The sequence below is a fragment of the Erythrolamprus reginae genome, chromosome 3 (assembly GCF_031021105.1).
Source record: "Erythrolamprus reginae isolate rEryReg1 chromosome 3, rEryReg1.hap1, whole genome shotgun sequence".
NCBI classification, from domain to species: Eukaryota; Metazoa; Chordata; class Lepidosauria; order Squamata; family Dipsadidae; genus Erythrolamprus; species Erythrolamprus reginae.
In genome coordinates, this window is record NC_091952.1 from 129209211 (window position 1) to 129230815 (window position 21605).

The 21605-nt window shown below is 36.6% G+C and overlaps 1 protein-coding gene across 1 annotated transcript in view; it reads left to right on the forward strand.

Moving 5' to 3' along the window:
* The window catches only part of DDAH1 (dimethylarginine dimethylaminohydrolase 1), a 63745-nt gene extending 42439 nt beyond the window's left edge, over nt 1-21306 (forward strand). Inside the window, exons 5-6 of the mRNA XM_070746624.1 lie at nt 16182-16325; nt 19783-21306. Coding sequence (XP_070602725.1) covers nt 16182-16325; nt 19783-19899 — 261 coding nt within the window. The 3' untranslated portion in view covers nt 19900-21306. The remainder of the gene's footprint in view (nt 1-16181; nt 16326-19782) is intronic.
* The last annotated feature ends 299 nt before the right edge of the window (nt 21307-21605 follow it).

Sequence of the window (21605 nt, forward strand, 5' to 3'; positions counted from 1 at the left end):
TACAAGTTTGGTCTAATCCAAAGCATTAATAGGTGAACCGGAAATTGCTTTCATGTCACTCTATTGATATCTTTCCATTCATACCAGGCTCCAAAGTCCAAGAAAAAAGTCAGATTTCTATACATTTCTGAAGGCTCCACAATAAAAAAAGCATACGTAATAGGTCTCATCGGAGGGCATTGTCACTCTATTATGCTGGGTAATGCAAAAGAAATAGCAGGAGAAGTGAATAACATGTTTGGCTTCTCATTGCAAAAAAATATTGTTTATCCTATGTATGGTCGCATTGGAGCAGAAATTAAGCATCTGAACTGATAACTGAAACATTACATTTTGTACTATAGATAGATAGTTCACCTGTGCCCCACATCTTGATGGTGTTAGGGATTAGTGGGGATACATTCAAAACTCAGATGGACTATAACATTGCACCTATAAGAGTGCAGAGAAAAGCAATAAGATGGTAATGGGCTTGAAGGCTAAATCTTATGAAGAACAGTGAAATGGTATGTTTAGCTCAAAGAAAAGAAGGCTAAGGGGAGACAACATAACAGTCTTTTAACATGTTACAGGGAGAAGATATAAAATTAAGGGTAAGACAAAAATCAGCAAGTGGAATCTTTATAGTGAGAGATCCAAACTGGAGGAATTTCCTGAATATGAGAGCTATTAAGCAAGCGAGCAAGCAAGCAAACAGCCTGCCACCTAAAATTGTGGATGCTCCATCAGTGAAGATATTTGAGAAAAGATTGAATAGTCATCGGTACAGAATTGTATGATGATTCCCATACTTAGCAAGGGATGGACTGGAAGACCTCCAAGGTCCGTTCCATCCCTATTATTTTGTAATAATGAAAGAATTGTGTATTGGTAATAGCTACTTTCATTTAGTTAGTCTACTATCTATTCTGGGTGGCATTGCACTCTGAAAAGAACAGTTGTACAGGTTGGGTTACTCCTCGATTCTGAATTATGACTAGAATTCCAAATGATCTCAGCATCATTAGATTGTCAGCCTCAGTATTTCCTGGGAAAGTCTCTAAATTAGATTACCATAATGCGTTGGGGATTTTTTGCAAGATGTCTTTAAAATGGCTTTAAAAGTGTATCAAATATAGGAAATTAGCTAGCCTAATCTAGTTTGCAGTCATGTTAAATCATTTCTAAAAGATTTCACTGGCTGACAGTTCAGCTTAAAGTCTACTTCAAAGTATAATGTTTATTTCTAGAGTTGTAAATGGCTTGGAATTGAAATGATTTGAAATAATGCACCTTCTAACAAGAGCCTGCATTTATCTAAAGCAGACCTGGGCAAGATGCGGCCAAAGGGCCAGATACGGCCTGCCCACTGTCTGTGACGGTCCCGCGGAGATCGGTCCAACTTTTCTAGATAAGAACCAGGTGTTCAAGATATAATATATAATGTGTAATATGTAAATGTAATATGTAATATATAAATATGAAATATAAAATATAAAATATAATTTATAATTATATTAGTCCGGCCCTCTAAAACCATCCCAATTTCTCATGCGGCCCTATGGCAAAATTAATTTCCCACTCCTGATCTATAGGCTAGATGAAAACCTTCTTTGCACGACAGATGGAACAGAAGTAATATTTTCATTCACAAAAATGTAGAAGACTTGTTCCCTGAAACAAGGTCCCAACTTAATAAATTTTCTGACAAAAGCATTCTAGGCATCAGCATTTTATTGCTTTTTATGGGTATACAAATTAATATACAGCCCCATGTGGTGGTAATAATTTATTTATTATTTATGTATTAATTTGACTTCTATGCCGCCAATCCCGTAGGACTCAGGGCAGGTAATAATGACTTTTGGATGAAAGTGCCATCCACAAAATGTGGAAACAAATTGTGTGGCAAGGAATAGTGCCTGGAGGTCTGAATAATGCCTCCTTTGACTGAAAAGAATTTAGACCCAAGAATGCAAAGATTGCGTACAGATTTCACAAGAATAAGAATTAATTAGATGGCTCCATCTAGTGACTGACTAGTATAGAGTATCCCATTGAAGGGGTTTTTCAACTAAGTTGAACAAATGCTCCTAAAGAGAAAGAGCTGAATAAAGTTCTTATATGTTTTTTGCATAGATGTACACAAGCATTTGCTTTGCACTTTATTTATTTATTTTATTTATTAATTAGACTTATATGCCGCCCCCTCTCCATGGACTCAGGGCGTCTTACAACATTTCAATCAAAAATACAATATATAAAACAGTTCTAAATCCAATTAATAGAAATAATTAATTTAATTTTTTTTAAAAAAGCTAAACATTTAAAAATCAAACATGCTGCCACATCCTACACATTCACTGGGCAGAGGTGATGGCATAAATACATTTTCAAATTCTTATGAAAGGCAAGGAGGATGGGGGCAGTGCGAATCTCTGGGGTGAGTTGATTCCAGAAGGTCAGGGTCCCCACAGAGAAGGCTCTTCCCCTAGGACCCACCAAATGACATTGTCTAGTTGACAGGACCTGGAGAAGGCCAACACTGTGGGACCTAACCGGACACTGGGATCGTGCGGCAGAAGGCGGTCCCGCAAGTAATCTGGTCCTATGCCATGTAGGGCTTTATAGGTCATAACCAACACTTTGAATCAGGTCTAGAAACCAATTGGCAGCAGTACAGTCTGCGGAGTGCTGGAGAAATATGGGCATACCTTGGCAGACTGTATTATGTTAGTTTCTGAACACTTTTCAAAGGTAGCCCCATGTAGAGAGCATTTCCTTCTGCTTATAGCCAATGAAATATTCTATAATACGTGTGTTTGTTCCTTGATGTGTGTTGTGATTCCGTCTGAGGCCCCTCAGGGAACGGCTGATCCTCTGCCGGCTTCCTGCTCAGAGGGGGAGGATGAGGAACAGGAGGTTCAGGCAGACGGGCAGGAGGAATCTCAGGCTGAGGGAGAGGGAGGACAGCCAAAGTCCCCCTCGGGGGAGCTCTCCCCAGCAAGCAGCCTGGATTCCTTAGATGAAAATGCACAAGCAGTCATAGATATCCGGCAGAGAAGAGCAACACAACGAAGGGGACAATTAGCCAGGTACTTTCAGCACTAAAGAGGCAACAGCTGGGTTTGGGTGTGGTGCTCTCTGGAAAGGCTGAAAAAGGCAGACCCACCCTTCCTGGCTTGTGGAGTATTATCTTTGGGAGTCCTGGGACCTGGCTGTGATCTTTGGCGTCTTGGAATTCTGGTTTGTGACTTTGAATACTGAAACCTTGGGGGGAAAAGGTGTGGGTCTTATTCTCTACAGTGGTGGGTGTGCCAGCAAGAAGTCTGCTGTATTGTCTGGCCATCAGGACTCTGCTGTGAAGTCTCATAGCCTGCCTGTTGGGAAGAACAGGTTTTTCTCTGTGTTTATTTTTCAAACTATAAAGTGCTTTTGCTTTTACCAGCGTGTCTGGCTGCTTTTTCCAGTTGGTGTTGAAGTCTGGGGGCACCCAGACAGAACAATGTGTTACATGTAGTCCTTGACTTATGACCACAATCAAGACCAACATTTATTTATAAGTCATAAATATGTTGCCAAGCGTCTGTGTGACAGGAGAAGGATACTGTAAAATCTCCATTCTTTCCCCACCCCAGAGGAAGGTTAGTGAAAAATCTCAATTTCTTCCCAATCAGCTGTGACTCTGAAGGCAGAGAATAGATGAGGGCGGGCCCAGCCAGAGGTGGAATTTACCAGTTCTACGAACTATTGAAAATATCTGCTAGCGATTCTCCAAAACTGGTCAGAACCTGCTGAAACCCACCTTTCGCCGGCATTATGATGGGATTAATTCTTTTCACAGTGCTCTTTTTTTCATATAAACTATCTTCATGGTTTCTAAGGTATTTAAACAGAGATGTCATGCTAATCAGTTGATCTCTTCACCAGGCTAATGTTTTACGTAACATAGTCATAGTAAAGTCATTTTAATCAGTTTGTAGAGCCCTGCTGAAGTAGCATTGAAATGATGCTAATGAACTTTTGCTGCAAGCTATCTGTCATTTCAAACATTTAGGGTTTTGTCTATTGTAATCTACATTGTCCAGTCAATGAAGCAGTGGAAGTGATGTGCCGCTGCCTGGAGGCTGTTGGGGCCTGGATGGGTGTCAACAAACTCAAACTCAACCCAGACAAGACGGAGTGGCTGTGGGTCTTGCCTCCCAAGGACAATTCCATCTGTCGGTCCATTACCCTGGGCAACTTGGGCGTCCTCCTCGATCCATAGCTCACATTAGAGAAACATCTTTCATCTGTGTCGAGGGGGGTGTTTGCCCAGGTTCGCCTGGTGCACCAGTTGCGGCCCTATTTGGACCGGGAGTCACTGCTCACAGTCACTCATGCCCTCATCACCTCGAGGCTCGACTACTGTAACGCTCTCTACATTGGGCTACCTTTGAAAAGTGTTCGGAAACTTCAGATCGTGCAGAATGCAGCTGCGAGAGCAATCATGGGCTTTTCCAAATATGCCCATGTTACACCAACACTCTGCAGTCTGCATTGGTTGCCGATCAGTTTCCGGTCACAATTCAAAGTGTTGGTTATGACCTATAAAGCCCTTCATGGCACCGGACCAGATTATCTCAGGGACTGTCTTCTGCTGCACAAATCCCAGCGACCAGTTAAGTCCCACAGAGTGGATCTTCTCCAGGTCCCGTCAATTAAACAATGTCGCTTGGCGGGACCCAGGGGAAGAGTCTTCTCTGTGGCGGCCCGGGCCCTCTGGAACCAACTGCCCCCAGAGATTAGAATTGCCCCCACCCTCCTTGCCTTTCGTAAGCTGCTTAAAATCCACCTCTGCCACCAGGCATGGGGGAATTGAGATACTCTTTCCCCCTAGGCCTTTACAATTTTATGCATGGCATGTCTGTATGTATGTTTGGTTTTATAATAAGGGTTTTTAACTGTTTTAGTATTGGATTATTATTATATGCTGTTTTATTGCTGTTGTTAGCCGCCACGAGTCTGCACAGAGGGGCGGCATACAAATCTAATAAATAAATAAATAATAATAAATAAATAAATAAATAAATTTCCAACATGACTTAAGAACTATATATTTATATGGCAGTAAATCAAATTAATATTTTCATGCCTCTTTGCTATAATAATTTTTAGCAGACATTTTCTAGTTCATCAGCTGCTATTATGAGAATTGAAACAGTGATACATTTTTAACCTGAAATGCTTGTGTGGATCATTAGGTTTTCCACTACTGAGTTGTTCTTCCATATTACTTTACTTACTCCATATTTTTTCCACCTCATCAAATATCTCTAGGCATCATCAAACAAAATAAATACATAGGAAAGTAAAACTATTAGAACAGAGAATATATTACACAAGGTATATTATTCCACAGGAGTTTTTCTTACCTCCTTAATAGACCTTTATGCAGGATTCGGCTAACGTTGCCTTTCATTTATCATCAGTCCTGTGTCTAGGTATTTGGCAGGAGAGATAAAGAAGTAGAGACTTGTTAATGAGCTGAAACTGGGCCAGTATAAGGAGTGTCTTGAACAGTACTGAATACTGAGCTATGGTGGCACGGTGGTTAGAATGCAATATTGCAGGCTAACTTTACCCACACCCAGGAGTTTGATCCTGATTAACTTAAGTTGATTCTGCCTTCCATCTTTCCGAGGTCAGTAAAATAAGGCACCAGATTGCTGACATTTGTAAACTGCGCAGAGAGTGCTGTAAAACATTATGGAGCTATGCATAAGCGCTAGTGCTATTGCCAGTACAAGTATGATTGGATAAAGATGGGTGACGTGATTTGGAAACATCTGAGTAGATTGTATAATAGCTCTTCTTGAAGATTCTTAAATCTGGTTAAGATGTTGGCCTGGCAAAACATACTTCAAATTTAAGTCTTCCTTAGCACATTGACAGATCTGTGCCAGTCACAATCTCTCAGAGCAATCTGCCTGATAGATTTGTTATTGGAATAAAGATGAATAGTGTATAATAGTGTATAAGATGAATAGCCTTATAAGATGGGATATTAAACTAATATACCGTAATATAAAAATAATAAATGGCATTATCTAGCAGGGCTTGACAAGATTTTTATTAGGAAGGTATGTAAGATATTTATAGATAAATATAGATAAGTATGTAAGATTAGATAAATATAGATAAATATGTAAGATCCATAATGTATACATTTTGTAGCATACTTCAGTGCGATGGTGGTTGATTACTTCTAATTTGGTATGTCCTAAATAGACTGTAGTCAAAGATGTTAATTTCAGTAATACCATTTTTAAATTTGTAACAACCACAGTTTTTTTACAGGCTATATTTACAGTAGGATAATAAGATGGCCATGAAGTATGGAGCATAAATAAGAGATGCAAAAACCAAATAAACAAAATTTCCTTCTATGACTAGAGTGAAACTGGTTATGAGGCAGAGTATTTAGCATAAGTTACAAATCTTAGCTATAGTTATGTCTCCAGCTGGATCTGTAACACTCATGTCATGGTTTGTCCTTATACAAACACAATATAAGCAAATGACTGTTAAAAATGTATACAATAATGTACAGTACTACCATGGAGATATCAATAACATAATGCCATTCAAGAGTGTGAATTATCTATTGGGGTTTTTTAAATATACATATATAGCATTGGAATTCATAATCATTAATAAAATTATTAAGATTTTTAATAAAAGTGTAACTTTTATTTAAAATGCCAGGGTAGCCTGTGGTGTTGTAACATAGCTGCTATATTATTAAAGTAAAAGGAACAATAAACAGGAAATAAACAGAAAGTGCAGGAAATTACTACTTTCTCCTAATATGTAATTAGGTAAAAGTATAAAGGACCTGACTAATTGCTTTTGAATAGGACTTTTCCATGCAGCTGCTGTTTCTTTCTCCTCTTCCTGAACTCTTTCTCAGAAGAATTGTTTTCATTCAACATGTTAATGACTCTGTACATAAGCCATTGTTCTTTAACTGGACTCAGCCTTGTTTGCAAATGATTTTATATAATAAAGCTTGATAAAAGTAAACAATGCATGGGGAACAAGCGATATGGGTCTTGATGTCTCAGGGTTACCTCTGAGCTGAGGACAGCACACACCCAGTTGTGCAGGAACAACAGTGGGAGAAATTTAAGTCTACATTGCCTAAGTGAAACCTGATCCAACAGTGCTATTCCTACTATTTTGATGCAAGGCTGTTAAATTCTGGGAACGTGTACATGGTTTATGTTTCAGAAAAACATTTGGCCACCTATATACATGAATTATCTTAATTGAAAATTGAGCTTATGTCTGATTTTGTGAAAGTTATGGAAGGGTAGACACTTCATGCTATAATTTATGAAAGCTATTATGTGGTGTAATCAAAGTGTATTCTTGGACATATCTTTATAGGGATTGTGGGATTGTGGTTCTCCCTTTTAAGCAGCTTTATAGAACAGGGGTGGGTTATTTTTCTGGTCAGGGTTGTGCCATGTGCATGCTTTGTGCCCCCCGGCATCAATCAAAAATCCAAGATAGTGGTGCCCATGGAGACACCAACAGAACTGGTTCCATGACATTATCACCAAGTTATTAATGGTTCTAAAGAATTGATTAGAACCGGTAGGAATTTTAATTTAATTTAATTTAATTTATTAGATTTGTATGCCGCCCCTCTCCGAAGACTCAAGGCGGCTAACAACAGTAATAAAAAACAGTATAACAATGGAACAAAACTAATAATAAAAATTATATGAAAAACCCCAACAATTAAAAAGTATACAACACATACATACCAAACATAAAATATAAGAAAGCCTGGGGGAGATGTCTTAGTTCCCCCATGCCTGGCGATATAGGTGGGTCTTGAGTAACTTGTGAAAGACAAGGAGAGTGGGGGCCGTTCTAATCTCCGGGGGGAGTTGATTCCAGAGGGCCGGGGCCGCCACAGAGAAGGCTCTTCCCCTGGGGCCCACCAAACGACATTGTCGACGGGACCCGGAGAAGGCCAACTCTGTGGGACCTTATCGGCCGCTGGGATTCGTGCGGTAGAAGGCGGTTCCGGAGGTATTCTGGTCCAATGCCATGGAGGGAGAACCTACCTCTGATCTAAAATTCTAATAAATTTTAGGTTTAAGTATTGAGTAAGATAAAATAGCTGTGTTAGCATAACATGTTTAACTCAGTCATTAGGTTAAAAGATATTTTCTTTGCCTTGTTTTATAGAACATATTGGGGTGGCATGCAAAGGAGATGAACTCACTTAAGAATATTTTATATCAGTATCTTAGATTTGTTTAATATAATCCTTTGCATGAATTATATTCTCATGTTTTACTACTCAATTTTAGCATATTAACTTATTATTTATTCAAATTCCCTCTATTTTAGCCATTTTTATTGTATTTTAACCAGTCACAGTTTTATGACGACTGATGTGGTCCTTTTCTTCGCTTTGATATGGTCGATTGACTAATCAAATAAAGTTGATATAAAATATATATATACATAGAATTGTAAACTAGCACTTCAAATGTGGTAATTAATATAGGCATCCCATTTATTGGATGATGATCTGTGCTTCGGGCTCAACTTTAAAAACTAGATTTAATGAGCACCTAGGAAGCTACAGAATATTAGAGTGCTTCATAATGTAATAGTCTTCCATATTATAACCTTTTATAATTCCCTAAGCATGTGTAATATTCTATCCCTTCTTTTAGATTCTCACTTTGTATACATCCTTGTAGTTTTTCATTTATATGTATTATATCTTGTAGCTTTTTAATTTTTTTAAATTATTTGTTTTTAATGAGTGTACCCCACCTTCCCAAGGCTGATCTATGACTTTAATACATTTCTCCGATCCAAAGTACAACTATGGTGGGAATGTAAAGAATTCAGGAATCCTCTTAGTTACGCATCTTTAAGCATGCTAAAGCGGAGGTAGCTGTCAGTTTGGCTTACGTAAATAGGAACTTTGTTCTTCTTGTTCGTTTTCCTTTGCTTTTCTGAGGATCAGTTTCCTATTTCTTCCCTTGTGCATATTCCAAGAAACAGGATGTTCAGTCTTAAAAAATTTGTCAGCAAAACAATACTTTTAGCCATTTCCTTGAGTCTTTTCCTGGATAAGCTTTTTCTTTTTGCAGGACTTCTTATGAAGCAGTTACTGCTGAGCAATTACTGCGACCTCAGCCCAAGGTTATTTGAATGAGGTAAAACAGTTCAGAGCATATTAAGAGTACTGCAGAACTATTGTATCACAATAAAAATACCTATTTCTGCAAATCTAAGGAAAAAAGGAAGGAGGTGAACGGTGTATAGGGATATACACTGCTCAAAAAAATAAATAAAGGGAACACTTAAACAACACAATATAACTCCAAGTAAATCAACCTTCTGTGAAATCAAACTGCCCACTTAGGAAGCAACAGTGATTGACAATCAATTTCACATGCTATTGCGCACATTCAACTTTGTACAGAACAAAGTACTCAATGAGAATATTTCATTCATTCAGATCTAGGTTGTGTTATTTGAGTGTTCCCTTTATTTTTTTGAGCAATATTTTTAATACTCTGTCTGAAGAGATGATCTAGGCTGGTGATAGCCAGTGATAGCGAACCTTTTTTTCCCTCAGGTGCCAAACAATACCCCTCCCACACATCCCACCCCTGCACACATGTGCAATCCACCGAGCATGCATGCACGTACTCCCGTTTTGTCCTCACATCCCAAAACAGCAGTGGGAGAGGGGGAAAGCCTCCTATTCCCAGAGCTGGGAGGTGGCAAAAGCCTCTTTCCATAAATGGAGCTGGGAAGGAGGAAAGGCCTCTTTCCCCAAATGGACCTGGTAAGGGGGGGGGGGAAGGCTTGTGTGCCCAAACAGCGCAGTGGTGGAATCTCCAGAGATCTGGGAAGGCACAGGCCAGAGAAAGTGAGGAGAAAGCATGAGCTTGTCTGACCAGAAAATCAGCCGGCGGTGGGAGGCACTTACCCATGCGCAGTGGAACTGAGATGATCAACTGCTTGCATGGCTGCAGAGGGCTCCATGTGCCACTTATGGAACATGTGCTATAGGGTCACCATCATAGATCTAGGCAAAGAGCACAAAAGTGTATTTCCTGGAAAAATCTTCATTTTAGAAATATATACTTGCAGCTTCAGATCATAAAGACAAGCAGCAACATCTACTGTATTATTCTGGTGGAAGTCAAAGCCAGACAGCTTGATGATTGTTTTGAGGAAAAAAAATCATATATTCAGGACCTAATAAAAATATTTAAATATTATTCAGAAGTATCTAATATAAAGAAGGAAAAATGAGCTAAGGCGTCACCAGTTTTTTGGTGACAGGATGGCAACAAGTATGTGAATCTGCCTTTGCGCCTGTCCTGTCTCCTACTGTTCAACTATATCTCAGAAAATGAAGGTGTAGATTCCAAATTTAAGGACTAAACAGTAATCTCCCTGCTTCACATTCTGGAATTGGCTCCTCCAGGAAAAGCAGATTAATAAGTAAGTGTGTGTGTGTGTTTGTTTGTTTGATCCCTATGCCACTCTTCTCCAAGTAGGGTAGTCTTGCCTACAGATGAGAAAATAAAGTACAGATAGTCCTCAACTTACAACAGTTTGTTTAGTGACTGTTCAAAGTTATAATGGCACTGAAAAAAGTGACTTATGACCATTTTTTTTACATTTACAGCCATTGTAGTATCCCTATAGTAACATAAGCAAAATTCAGACAATTGGCAACTAACTCATATTTACGACAATTGCAATATCCTGGGGTCACGCAATCACCTTTTGTGACCCTCTATGAGCAAAATCAATGGGGAAGCCAAATTTGCTTAACAACTGTGTTACTAATTTAACAACTGCAGTGATTCACTTAACAAATGTAGCAAGAAAGATTGTAAAATGGGGCAAAATTCACTTAAGAAATGTCTCATTTTGGGTTCAATTGTAGTCATACATTGTATTTGGTGCTTAGTGTTCAAGACTGAGTAGTAAAGAGAAGAGGAAACAAATAAATAAATCAAACAAATAAATCTTTCTGAGCATCAGATCAAATCTTTTGGTTGTTCCTGATTTTATAAGATTTGCATTTTAATGCAACTGGTTTGTTATGTCAGATTTTCATTGTTTTGTATTTTGTGATGTGATTTGTTTTATACTGATATCTGCCACCTTTTAAATTGTGTGAATTTGGTGTGTGTGTGTTACAGAGAGGGGCGGCATACAAATCTAATTATTATTATTATTATTATTATTATTATTATTATTATTATTATTAATACAGGTAGCTCAGTCTAATTTGACATTTAGTGCTTGATTTAAAAGACAATGTAACTTAATACAGATCTGTCCAAACCAATACAGTTTTAATTTTAATATTTCATATTAATGAAAAGATTATTTAATTTATCTGTCCAAGCTTGGAGCCTTATCACGTTGTAAAGTTTCCCTACATTTTACACATAATTGATCATGTGTTCTTCTTTTCATTGGGGGGGGGGGGGAAGAAAGCTTAAATAAAATCTTTTGTGGTTGTATTTTGTTTCTCAATTAAAATATTGTTCAGTAATCTTGCTAAATGAAACAATGAAAGCCAGGATGACAAACTGATAGAGGAATATGATGCTTATTTTAGGAACTTCCCTAATCACATTTTAATGCATTTACTTGTTACTCAAGACCTTTCATGGCAAAATATACTTTGCAAAACACAATAGGAAAAATTAGACTGGGAAGTTTGCAGATTAATTTGCTAGACAACAGAAAAGCATGAGTCGGCTTTAGGGAATATGCAGCAAAATGATTTTTTGAGAGAGAGAGAATTCCCAGAAATAATCAATATGCAGGAAATGCTAGTGTAACCCGTCATGCAAAGATTTTTCTGGGCAGGAAATCAGACTCACATAAAATGAATTTGTAATTCTTACAATCTTTTCAAACAAGGAAAGTTTCCTGAAAGTATTGCTTACAAATAGCATGATCTGGCAAAATGAATGTTCTGTTGACATTTGCATTGAATTAATCACTTGTGGTCAAACCTTTCTATCCCAATGTATTTCTATAACATTATTCCACTGTTACAACTATTCTTTACTTGCTGATTGATAGAAAGATTTGGGGAGAGATGGATTACATTTTCCATTGGGGGTTTTTGGGAGCATTATAAGGAAAATTAGTTTGTGCCCACCATGGTAAAAGAAGACCTTATGTACCACAATCACTTTAGAAAGAAGTGTTACTTGTTTGCAGAACTACATTTTCACTCAACTATTCCCATAATTACTTGAATAAGTGTTTGTAAATGCACTTGCATTTTTGATAATATAAACTTTATATACCAAGTTTCTACATCAGATTTATGCATTTGAGTATGCCAGGTATTCAAAAACTGCAGCATTGTATATACCTGAAATTCATCTAGTCTTATGGATTCATATTTTGATACCTCCCTCCCTCTGCATATGAAATTAAAAGCCACCCTGAGAAGGAGAAGGGCAGCATAGAAGTCCAAATAATAAATAAATAATAAATAATAAATTTACCAACAGATGAAGGAAAAGATCCACTTCTCACTCTCTCTTTCTCTGTCTCTCTCGGCAGAGCTAGAGCAGGCAGGCAGGCAGGCAGGCCACCAGGCAGGCAGGCCACCAGGCAGGCAGGCCACCAGGCAGGCAGGCAGACATTGTCAAGAGAAGATGACTTTACTAAAGGACTGTATACTGTAAATAAAGGCAAAATGTACCGTATTTTATTTCTGTACTTTCAGTTTCAATGACTAAACTAGCTGAATCAAACACATTCCTGAAAGTTTTCATAAATGTTTCATTAACAATTCAATTATGAATTATTTATTTATATATACTATGTTTATTTATTATTTTTTTCATTTACAGTAAAGACATTGTATTGATTCAGACCAAATTCACTCTTATTTTTTCTGTATTGATACATCAGTATTATGCTAACATAAATTATAAACAGAGCCTAGATGGATGGAGTTATGGACAGAGCTAATTCTTAAGCAAACCAATTCAGACTTTGCTCCAAGAATCAAAATTTGGAATATTTTTTTATATATCATGTAAACATTCTGGTAGAGAGAAGTTCCCTGAGGAAAGCTCAGAAGAATAAACTTTGGATCCTGCATTACATGAAGTAATTACATTTCCATATATTTGAAAACTTTGCATCATTTATCCTCCTAGTTGCATAATTCTTGGAGTTATCTACTTCACTGTAAAAAATGTCAGCATATACTGTATATGAGCATGAAATTTGAAGGTAATATATTTTCAGGATTTGCATTTTGGCCTTACATAAACATATGCCAAAACAAACCCCAGTGAGTTTAGTTAAATTTATTCCCAAGTCATTTTATATAGTATCATACACTATTCATTTTTATTTCAATTATCTCTTCATTTCTAAGAAAACAAATGACAAAGACTGCAATACATAATGCCTTTTTTTCTCCTTCAGTATTGAACACCAACTTTGCCACCAACATCAAGACTGGGAAATGTAACTACTGCTTTTCTAATGCAGACAATTAAAGGCAATATTTGAGCAAGAAATGTGTGCATGCAATTTTTTTTGCTTATATAATTTTCTTCCTCTGTTACTCATCTGAAAGATCAAATACCGTATGTTTGAAGCTTTAGCTGAAGAATAGAATTGCAAGGAAAATCTGAAAAAAAGCGATGTTGGTCTGTTTTATCTAAATTTGAAACAGAAAGCCTGCTCTGTTTAATGGTGGCATTGTACCAGCAGTTACTTATCTTCAGAATTGGTACACTGTAAAGAAATGTGTGCATATTAAACTGGAAAAATTAGATCTTCTTTTAAGATTTTTCTGCCTGGGAATAAAATATGTTTATATGCACATATTTTATTAATTTTTACACATATGGACAATCTGAGGTTGCCAGGATATGCGATTTTTGGAAATTATTTTAAAAGAGAGGATTATATTTTTTATGTTTACATTATATGAAATAGATATTACCAAATTTCAGTTGTAGGAAAACTACACAAACATTTTAGGTAGCAACGAAACATGAAATTCTATTACAATTTCCTCAGGAATGTAAGACACTGCCTAAGAGTCATTACAGGATGTTTATGATTCAATCTCCAACGTAGCTATTGAGACTCCTGTAGTTAAAACTTCCATGGAATTGTTAAAAGATTACGTACCATTTTTCATTCACAGTTATTTCCAAAGGCCTATTGTTCAATTTACATATTTATACCCATAAGACATGTACAAGAATATACAAAAGGTATAGAAGTTAAACACTGTCATCTAGTGAATTAAGCTGTACATCATCATATTTATTAATGTTTATGTTGTTTTTATGCAAGAAATAGAAGCAGAATCAGTCTTACCATTTGGAAGAGTGAGGCACCTACCTCAAACAGCAAATGTTGATTGTCATTAAAGACAGCAAATTATTAGTTGTGATAATCATTTTTGAAAATATCTCCTGCACCTGCACATCCCTTCTCCTTAAATGGGATATGAAATAGGAGGGGGATTTTTTTTTTTTGGCACTGTATTAGACCAAATCTCTTGCACTTAAGGATCTGTCCATGGTACTGCAAGTCTTCTTTCTGGTCCCCACACCCACATCCTGAATTCTTGACATGCATTGTTTGCCTTTCCCTTGAAATAGTGCACTGGAGGTTTAGAAGTTTGCTTTTATTTGATGTAGGGTTAAAACTAAAGTATAAACAAAAAACAAACAAACATGTACTTATCCCAAACATTGTACACTAAGAGAATGCACAAAAAATACAAGACGCTTTGTACAATTAGCATAATTGCATTATTAAATTTTGATTACCAATGGAAATTAAGGGAAAAAATTGAGCTTGATATCTAAGATAGCCTGCCAGCTGAGAGAACAAAGAGCATTCTTCCCCTCACCAAAATGGTATTGGGCAAGTATTCAGAAAGCAGATTTTATTTCCCCGCAACGGGCAGTGTAAATTTACTGTTGCATGAGTATGTTGTTAAATCTTCTAACAGCAATGTTATATTTTTTTAAAAAAAGTTGTAAGGGCTCTCCTGTCCATAGGACAAAGAATATCAGCTAAGTATTTGTTGTGAGAAAAGTGTCTTCCAAATAGGCCTGACCTATTCAAGATCAAGAATTGTTTTAAAGTCATACTGAACATCATTGTGCTTTAGCATCAAGTGAGACCTAGTGCTGAACTAATAAGACATAACATTTGAAAACTAGATCTATGTCTGTCTTTTATGAGAACATAACATTTTTCTATAAGACCAAGGTGGCTGAGTGGTTTTGGTATTTAATTTTAATGAAAACTAATGAGCCAAAATTTCAGGCTGATTTTTTTTCCAGTAGTAACATTTATTCTTTAAAAATCCAATTAGGAAGTAAAGCTAGAGTAAATTATTCCACACCCAAAATGTGGAATGTAGGATACTTTGAAATGTTTCTCCCCAAAGAACAAACTTTTGTTGCTGTCAGTTGCAAAATCATTTCCGACCCATCATGATCCCATGGACAACGTTCCTATAGGCCTTCATTTTTCTCTACCATCCTCTGGAGTCCATTTAAGCTCACGCCTACTGCTTCAGTGACTACATCCAGCCATCTCCTTCTCTGTTGTCCCCTTTTTTCTTTTGCCAAACAAAGAACAAACTAGGACAAAACAAAATTGTTTCTTAGGAACAAATACAATGCCTTTCACAAATGAAAAGCTTGTGAGTTTGTTAGTAGGACTTTTTGATTCTATTAGCAATTCTGCCTAAATAAAGCAGGTTAGTATGAATTATTCACAATGGCTGATCTTACTGTATATATCTTAATTTTTTAGATAAATATTTCAAAGGATGCACAAACTGATATTAGTTGTGACAACTCCGAGTTTGAATACATGCTTAATATATTCCAGATAGAAACATGCTTGCCTTTCAGAAACGTTAAACATTTTGGAATTTGTATTAACAAATTTTGTATATATCTCTTTTATTTCCTGTAACTTGTATAAGGTGAATTTCTTATTGGGAACTGTCATGTTACACTACAATAATTTTTTGATACCATTTAAAAAAAACAAAACTGTTTCTCTTCCTACTTTCTGAAGAGTAATAAAGCCCTTCTTTATATAAATCTGACTTATTTCTTTTGTAACAGACAATGCAGCAGATGAGTGACCACCGTTACGACAAACTTACAGTTCCCGATGATGCAGCAGCAAACTGTGTGTATTTAAACATTCCTGGCAAAGGTCATGTTTTGTTGCATCGAGCCCCTGAGGAGTATCCAGAAAGTGCAAAGGTAATGGCGAGAAGGCTAGACCTGTTCTTGTAAAATGCTGATCAATTGTAAGTTAAGATGGTTTGGAAGAAAAGCATTGAACCTGTAATCTTTTTCCCCACACACACTATACACACACACACACAGACAGACACTAATGGACTTTGACAATGCATGGTATTAAATTGATAAATAGAAACCAGCACTGACAGGTGGCGGCAGTGGCGAAAAAAAGTTAGGTGGTAGAAGTGTTGCTACAATGCACTTGAAAATATGTCAAGTTTCCACAGTCTTGCCTTTTTTGCCATCTCACCCTTTGTTCCCCACCTAACTGCTCTTAGGAAAGAATGCTACAAATTCAGACTTTTATGTAATCTGGATAAAGATAAAACAGCTATTCTCAAAAACATGGTGAAAAATATATTTGTATATTTCATTTTTTCGTTCCCAGAGGTGCAGGAGATCTGACCAAGGCCTTGCTCCTTGCTAGGTCATTTACAATTATTAAGTCACTCATTACTTTAAACGTTTAGTTAGGATAAGATATTCAAAGTGTAAATTGCAATTCTCCATTGCTTGTATCAGATTCTGAATTAATCTAGTATTTTTGGTTATTCTTTACTTGTTTTTTAGGGGTGGGGCTGGCTTAATAGTTAAAGATGCCGAGTTTCTCAGTTGAGCTGACAGCCTGGGTTCTTAGACCTGAGCGCCACACAATGGGGTGAGCTCCCATTATTTGCTCCAGCTCCTGCTTACCTAGTAATTCGAAAGCATGCAAATGCAAGTAGATTAATTAGGCATAGTTCCCTCTAAGCTGAGCAGTGAGCAATCGCTCACTTAAAAATCATCATCAACTCAGAGTTTTCCAAACCTGCCCAGAAGCCGAGAGGGAAAGAGTGAGAGGGAAGGAGAGAGAGAGGAAGAAAGGAAGAGAGAGAAACAGATAGAAAAAAGAGAGGAAGGAAAAGAGAAAGAAAAAGAATGGGAGTAAGGAAGAGAGAAAGAAAATCAAAATCTAGTTTGAAACTAGCTCAACTATTTAAGTGGCATTTTGATATTGATAGAGTTGCCCTATTATGAGCTCACTGTTATAGACACACAGTACAGTATTTTATTTTGAAATTCTCTGAGGCAAAACAAGGTCGTTTGTTTGTTTGTTTGTTTATTTATTTATTTATTTATTTATTATTTCTGTGCCGCCCAGTCCCGAAGGGACTGCCGCTCAGACACTATACTTTTCCGCCCCCCCCCCCCAAAAAAAAATTAGAGGGAACACTGTTAATAGGTACCACTTTGGTGGGAAGGTAACAGCATTCCATGCACTTTTGGCATAGAGCCATGCTGGCCACATGACCGCAAAAATTGTGTTTGGATAATGCTGGTTGCTTTAGTCAAGAAACTGAGATAACCACAATGCCTCAAGTTAGACATGACTGACAGGGAAACCTTTAATTTTTTATTCTTTATTCAAACTTGACTCTCTGTCTTTGTTTTCCCATATTCTCATTTTGTTGTTTAGACTTTTAGTCTTTTGAGGTGAAAAAGGTTTTCCTGGACATTGAACGAATTATGCCATACAGTAATTTTTTATTTTGTTTATTTGTTTTTTTGTCAAGTATGTATTGGTGGTATACAAAGATATAATAATATTTATATACATGATACTAGTAAAAGAGAATCATTAGGACAGGGGACAGTAGGCACTCTGGGGCACTTATGCACACCCCTTAATATGTGTGTATGCTTGTGCTATTCTTAGCATAGAAATGCTGTGCACTCCAGTATTCTGTTGGTCTGCTTCTGATGCTATTGCTTATCAGAGGAGTCACTCTCTGAGTTTTAAGTATATTATTTCAAATGGACCAGAACAGTTTTAAGCTGAACATGCCCATTTTTCTTATTCATTGGCAATCATTTAATGTTATTGAATGTGATTTGCTTGGAAGTGACCTGGGCCCAAGTCACTTGACCTGATGTCATATTAGGTGAGTTTCTAGGGAACATTTATTTGGATATTGGGATAAATTGTACAGATTGAGAAAGAGAGGGATGGAGGGAGGGGGGGAAGGGACGGAGGGAGGGAGGGATAGGTAGGTAGGTAGGTAGGTAGATAGATAGATAGATAAGGTAGATAGATAGATAGATAGATAGATAGGTAGGTAGGTAGGTAGGTAGATAGATAGATAGATAGATAGATAGATAGATAGATAGATAGATAGATAGATAGATAGATAGATAGATAGATAGATAGATAGATAGATAGAAATCCAACCTGTATAAATTGAGTAGGTGTGCCCTACTGAGCTGTCTACAACCTTTACGGCTTTGTGGTCCAACTGAAGGGGAAATGGGAACTAGGCTGTGTGAGCAGTACGTTGCTGTGTGCATGTGTACAGCTTGACTTGTGTGAGTCAAGTTGTGCGCACATATTACACATGCTGGCCTGGAGGTTGGAGACCACTGCTTACTGACACTCCCCAACAAATATGGTAAATGTAAATCTTTGACATTTCTCCTGAGCTTTGGCTTTATAATTTGGGCTGACTCAAAGCTTACTCTTATTGCTTATTTCTTATTTAATCTTTATATTACTGAATATGCGAGTCTGCGGAGAGGGGCAGCATACAAATCTAAATAATAAATAAATAAATAAATAAATAAGTAAGTAAGTAAGTAAGTAAATGAATGAATGAATGAATGAATGAATGAATGAATATGAATATGAATATGAAACATTATGCTTGACAATTTTCATTACCAACATATTGGGTCTGAAGCAAAAGTACAGAATTGTGGTGTGACCACATAAAACACTCTGTTCCCCAACTCTACTAATAATATCTTAAGTAAGCAAGCATGGGATAAACATTATTCAGGCTGTTATTAGACATTAAATCATAATACTGGTTTGTCATATATTCCCCATCACTTGAGGCATAATTTTATTACAAATCAAAGTCAGCATTGCTCAGTCTGTATGACATATCAGTGACTTATGAACTAAAATATGACACAATAGCACATTTATCAGTCTTTTGCTCCCCCATCCTCTAAAGTGTATTAGCATGCTAACTTGAATGTCTAGTGTTACAGTTTTGATCCAGAGAATTTGAGGCTGAACTGTTTTACTACAGTAAAGTTCCTTTCAAGTTGATTTTTGACTCCTATCAATTGCATGGATACATTAATACTGTATAGTTGACTTAGAGACAGAATAGAAGTGATTTCCCACCGCCTTTTTCCAGGATATTTTTCTAGTTTCTTAATCTAGCTGACAGTCTTGGGATTCCCTCATGCCATTACATTCAAAGACTGTTTGGACCTAGTCTTGCTAGTTTCCAAGCACGGAGGTCAGTCTGGTGCCACTATTTGCTAAGAAGATATACAAAGTTCTGACTGAAAAATTTTAAACCAATGATAAAGATTCAGTAAAAAACGATTCATAAATGTAACAGCTTTTCATTTTCTCTCCTAACAGGTATTTGAAAAACTGAAGGACCACATGTTGATCCCTATAGGGAACACCGAGCTAGAAAAAGTAGATGGAGCACTCACTTGCTGTTCGGTCCTTATTAATAAATCTTCACAATTATGAGTTTACAGATTTCCTTCCTTGTATATGGCAATAATGTACATGCAAGGCAAATGAATCTGTATTTCACTTGTATTGGTTTTCTTGACAATCTACCTGTACCACTGTGCTACTGACCTTTGTTTACAATGGTGCCCCTTCACTCGTAATTAAGGTGCGTGTGTATGCTTTTTCCTGACGTATAAAGATTTGAAGCATGTTTGTCTGGATTTCCAAAAAAAATAATGTTATGAAAATTAATGGTTTATGTAGTAGATGTAAAATGATCTCAGAAGCAGAAGTAGGGGCCACTTCTAGCATCACTCTTGACTGGGGCATAACAACTGGATGCATATCTATGCTGAACATTCCTATAACTTACTTTGAGATCTTAGGACTTGAATTTAAAATCAAGTCATTAAAGACATATGGCCAAATGCCAAACAAAATGTAACACTGGACTTCCTCACAATCCGTTTTATGAATTTGTCATCAACAAATTCTTTCCACCCCAATGTAAAGAGTAAAACACTTGTTTTTATATTGCTAGTGATTTTGTCACTGGAACTTTATAATGCTCCCTGGAGAATTTATCCACTCCTTTTCCATGGCTCTGCGTAAGTTCCAGGATTGACACTGATAAGTCATCAAATATTTGCCAGCTGCAAAAGGCATAAAAGCGGAAAATTACAAGTGTTTACAATACCATAGTACTTAGTCTTCAAATATGGGCTATTAGGAAGATAAGGGCTCAGAGATGTAGATCTTCATATGCATTTATTCTTATGTCATTTCAATTAATTTATTTTCCTAGCTTTGGGAAAGTTAATTGTAATTATATTAGAACATAGGAGGGAAATGGACAGGATAATGCCCATAAGATATATGTGTTTCTTTAATAAAAAATAAGGCATCTGTTTAAATAGAACAGTCTCATATATTAAAATGTTGTTGACAGTAGCTTGAGAAGTTAACATAGATCCAAACATGACTTAAATAATACTGAAGGATTTTAGAAGTAATACTGGAACTGGCCCAATTTTAATCTAGTCTGACTTTTGGTCACCCTTCTCTTTAGTTATGCATTTTGCTTTATGAAGAGGGGACATAGAGCTCTCTCCTAGAGTTCTAAGTTATAGATAACCAAAAGACAATTCAATAACTCTTCCTTTGGTAACAACCGTAGTATAAAACACATTATAATTATTGTAGAAAATTATTTTCCTTTTAGTGCCTTGGAAGAAAACTGTGAATGAAATTAGGTGGATTATTGTGAGGGTTTGAGGCACTTGTGTGTCTAAAATGCTGGTTTGTTTATTTGCACTTTTATTTCATTAGATATTCAGGTTGTTCACATGTTAAAACTTTTGCATATTTTAAAGTTTTGATTCGCAGTTTTAACAAATTAATAAAATATTTTATTTTACTGCACCTCTCATATTGTACTTTCATACTAGTACTTGTTGTTATGGTTTTAAATATTCATTTGATCAGCAGAGTTCTTTTCTATTCAAGCTCAAATGCTGAACTTTCTGAAAAATATGACTAGTGAACTAAACATGGCAGGGGATCTTAGATTCTTCCAGATATTTTACTGTGCAATGCTCTGTCTCATTTATAACATTTCATGTGGGACAGAAGGACCTTGATGATTTTGCCTTTTACTTGTAAATCTCTTTATTCCTGCTGCTAATTTCATTTATATTGTTTCTGAGGGGGGGGGACTAAGA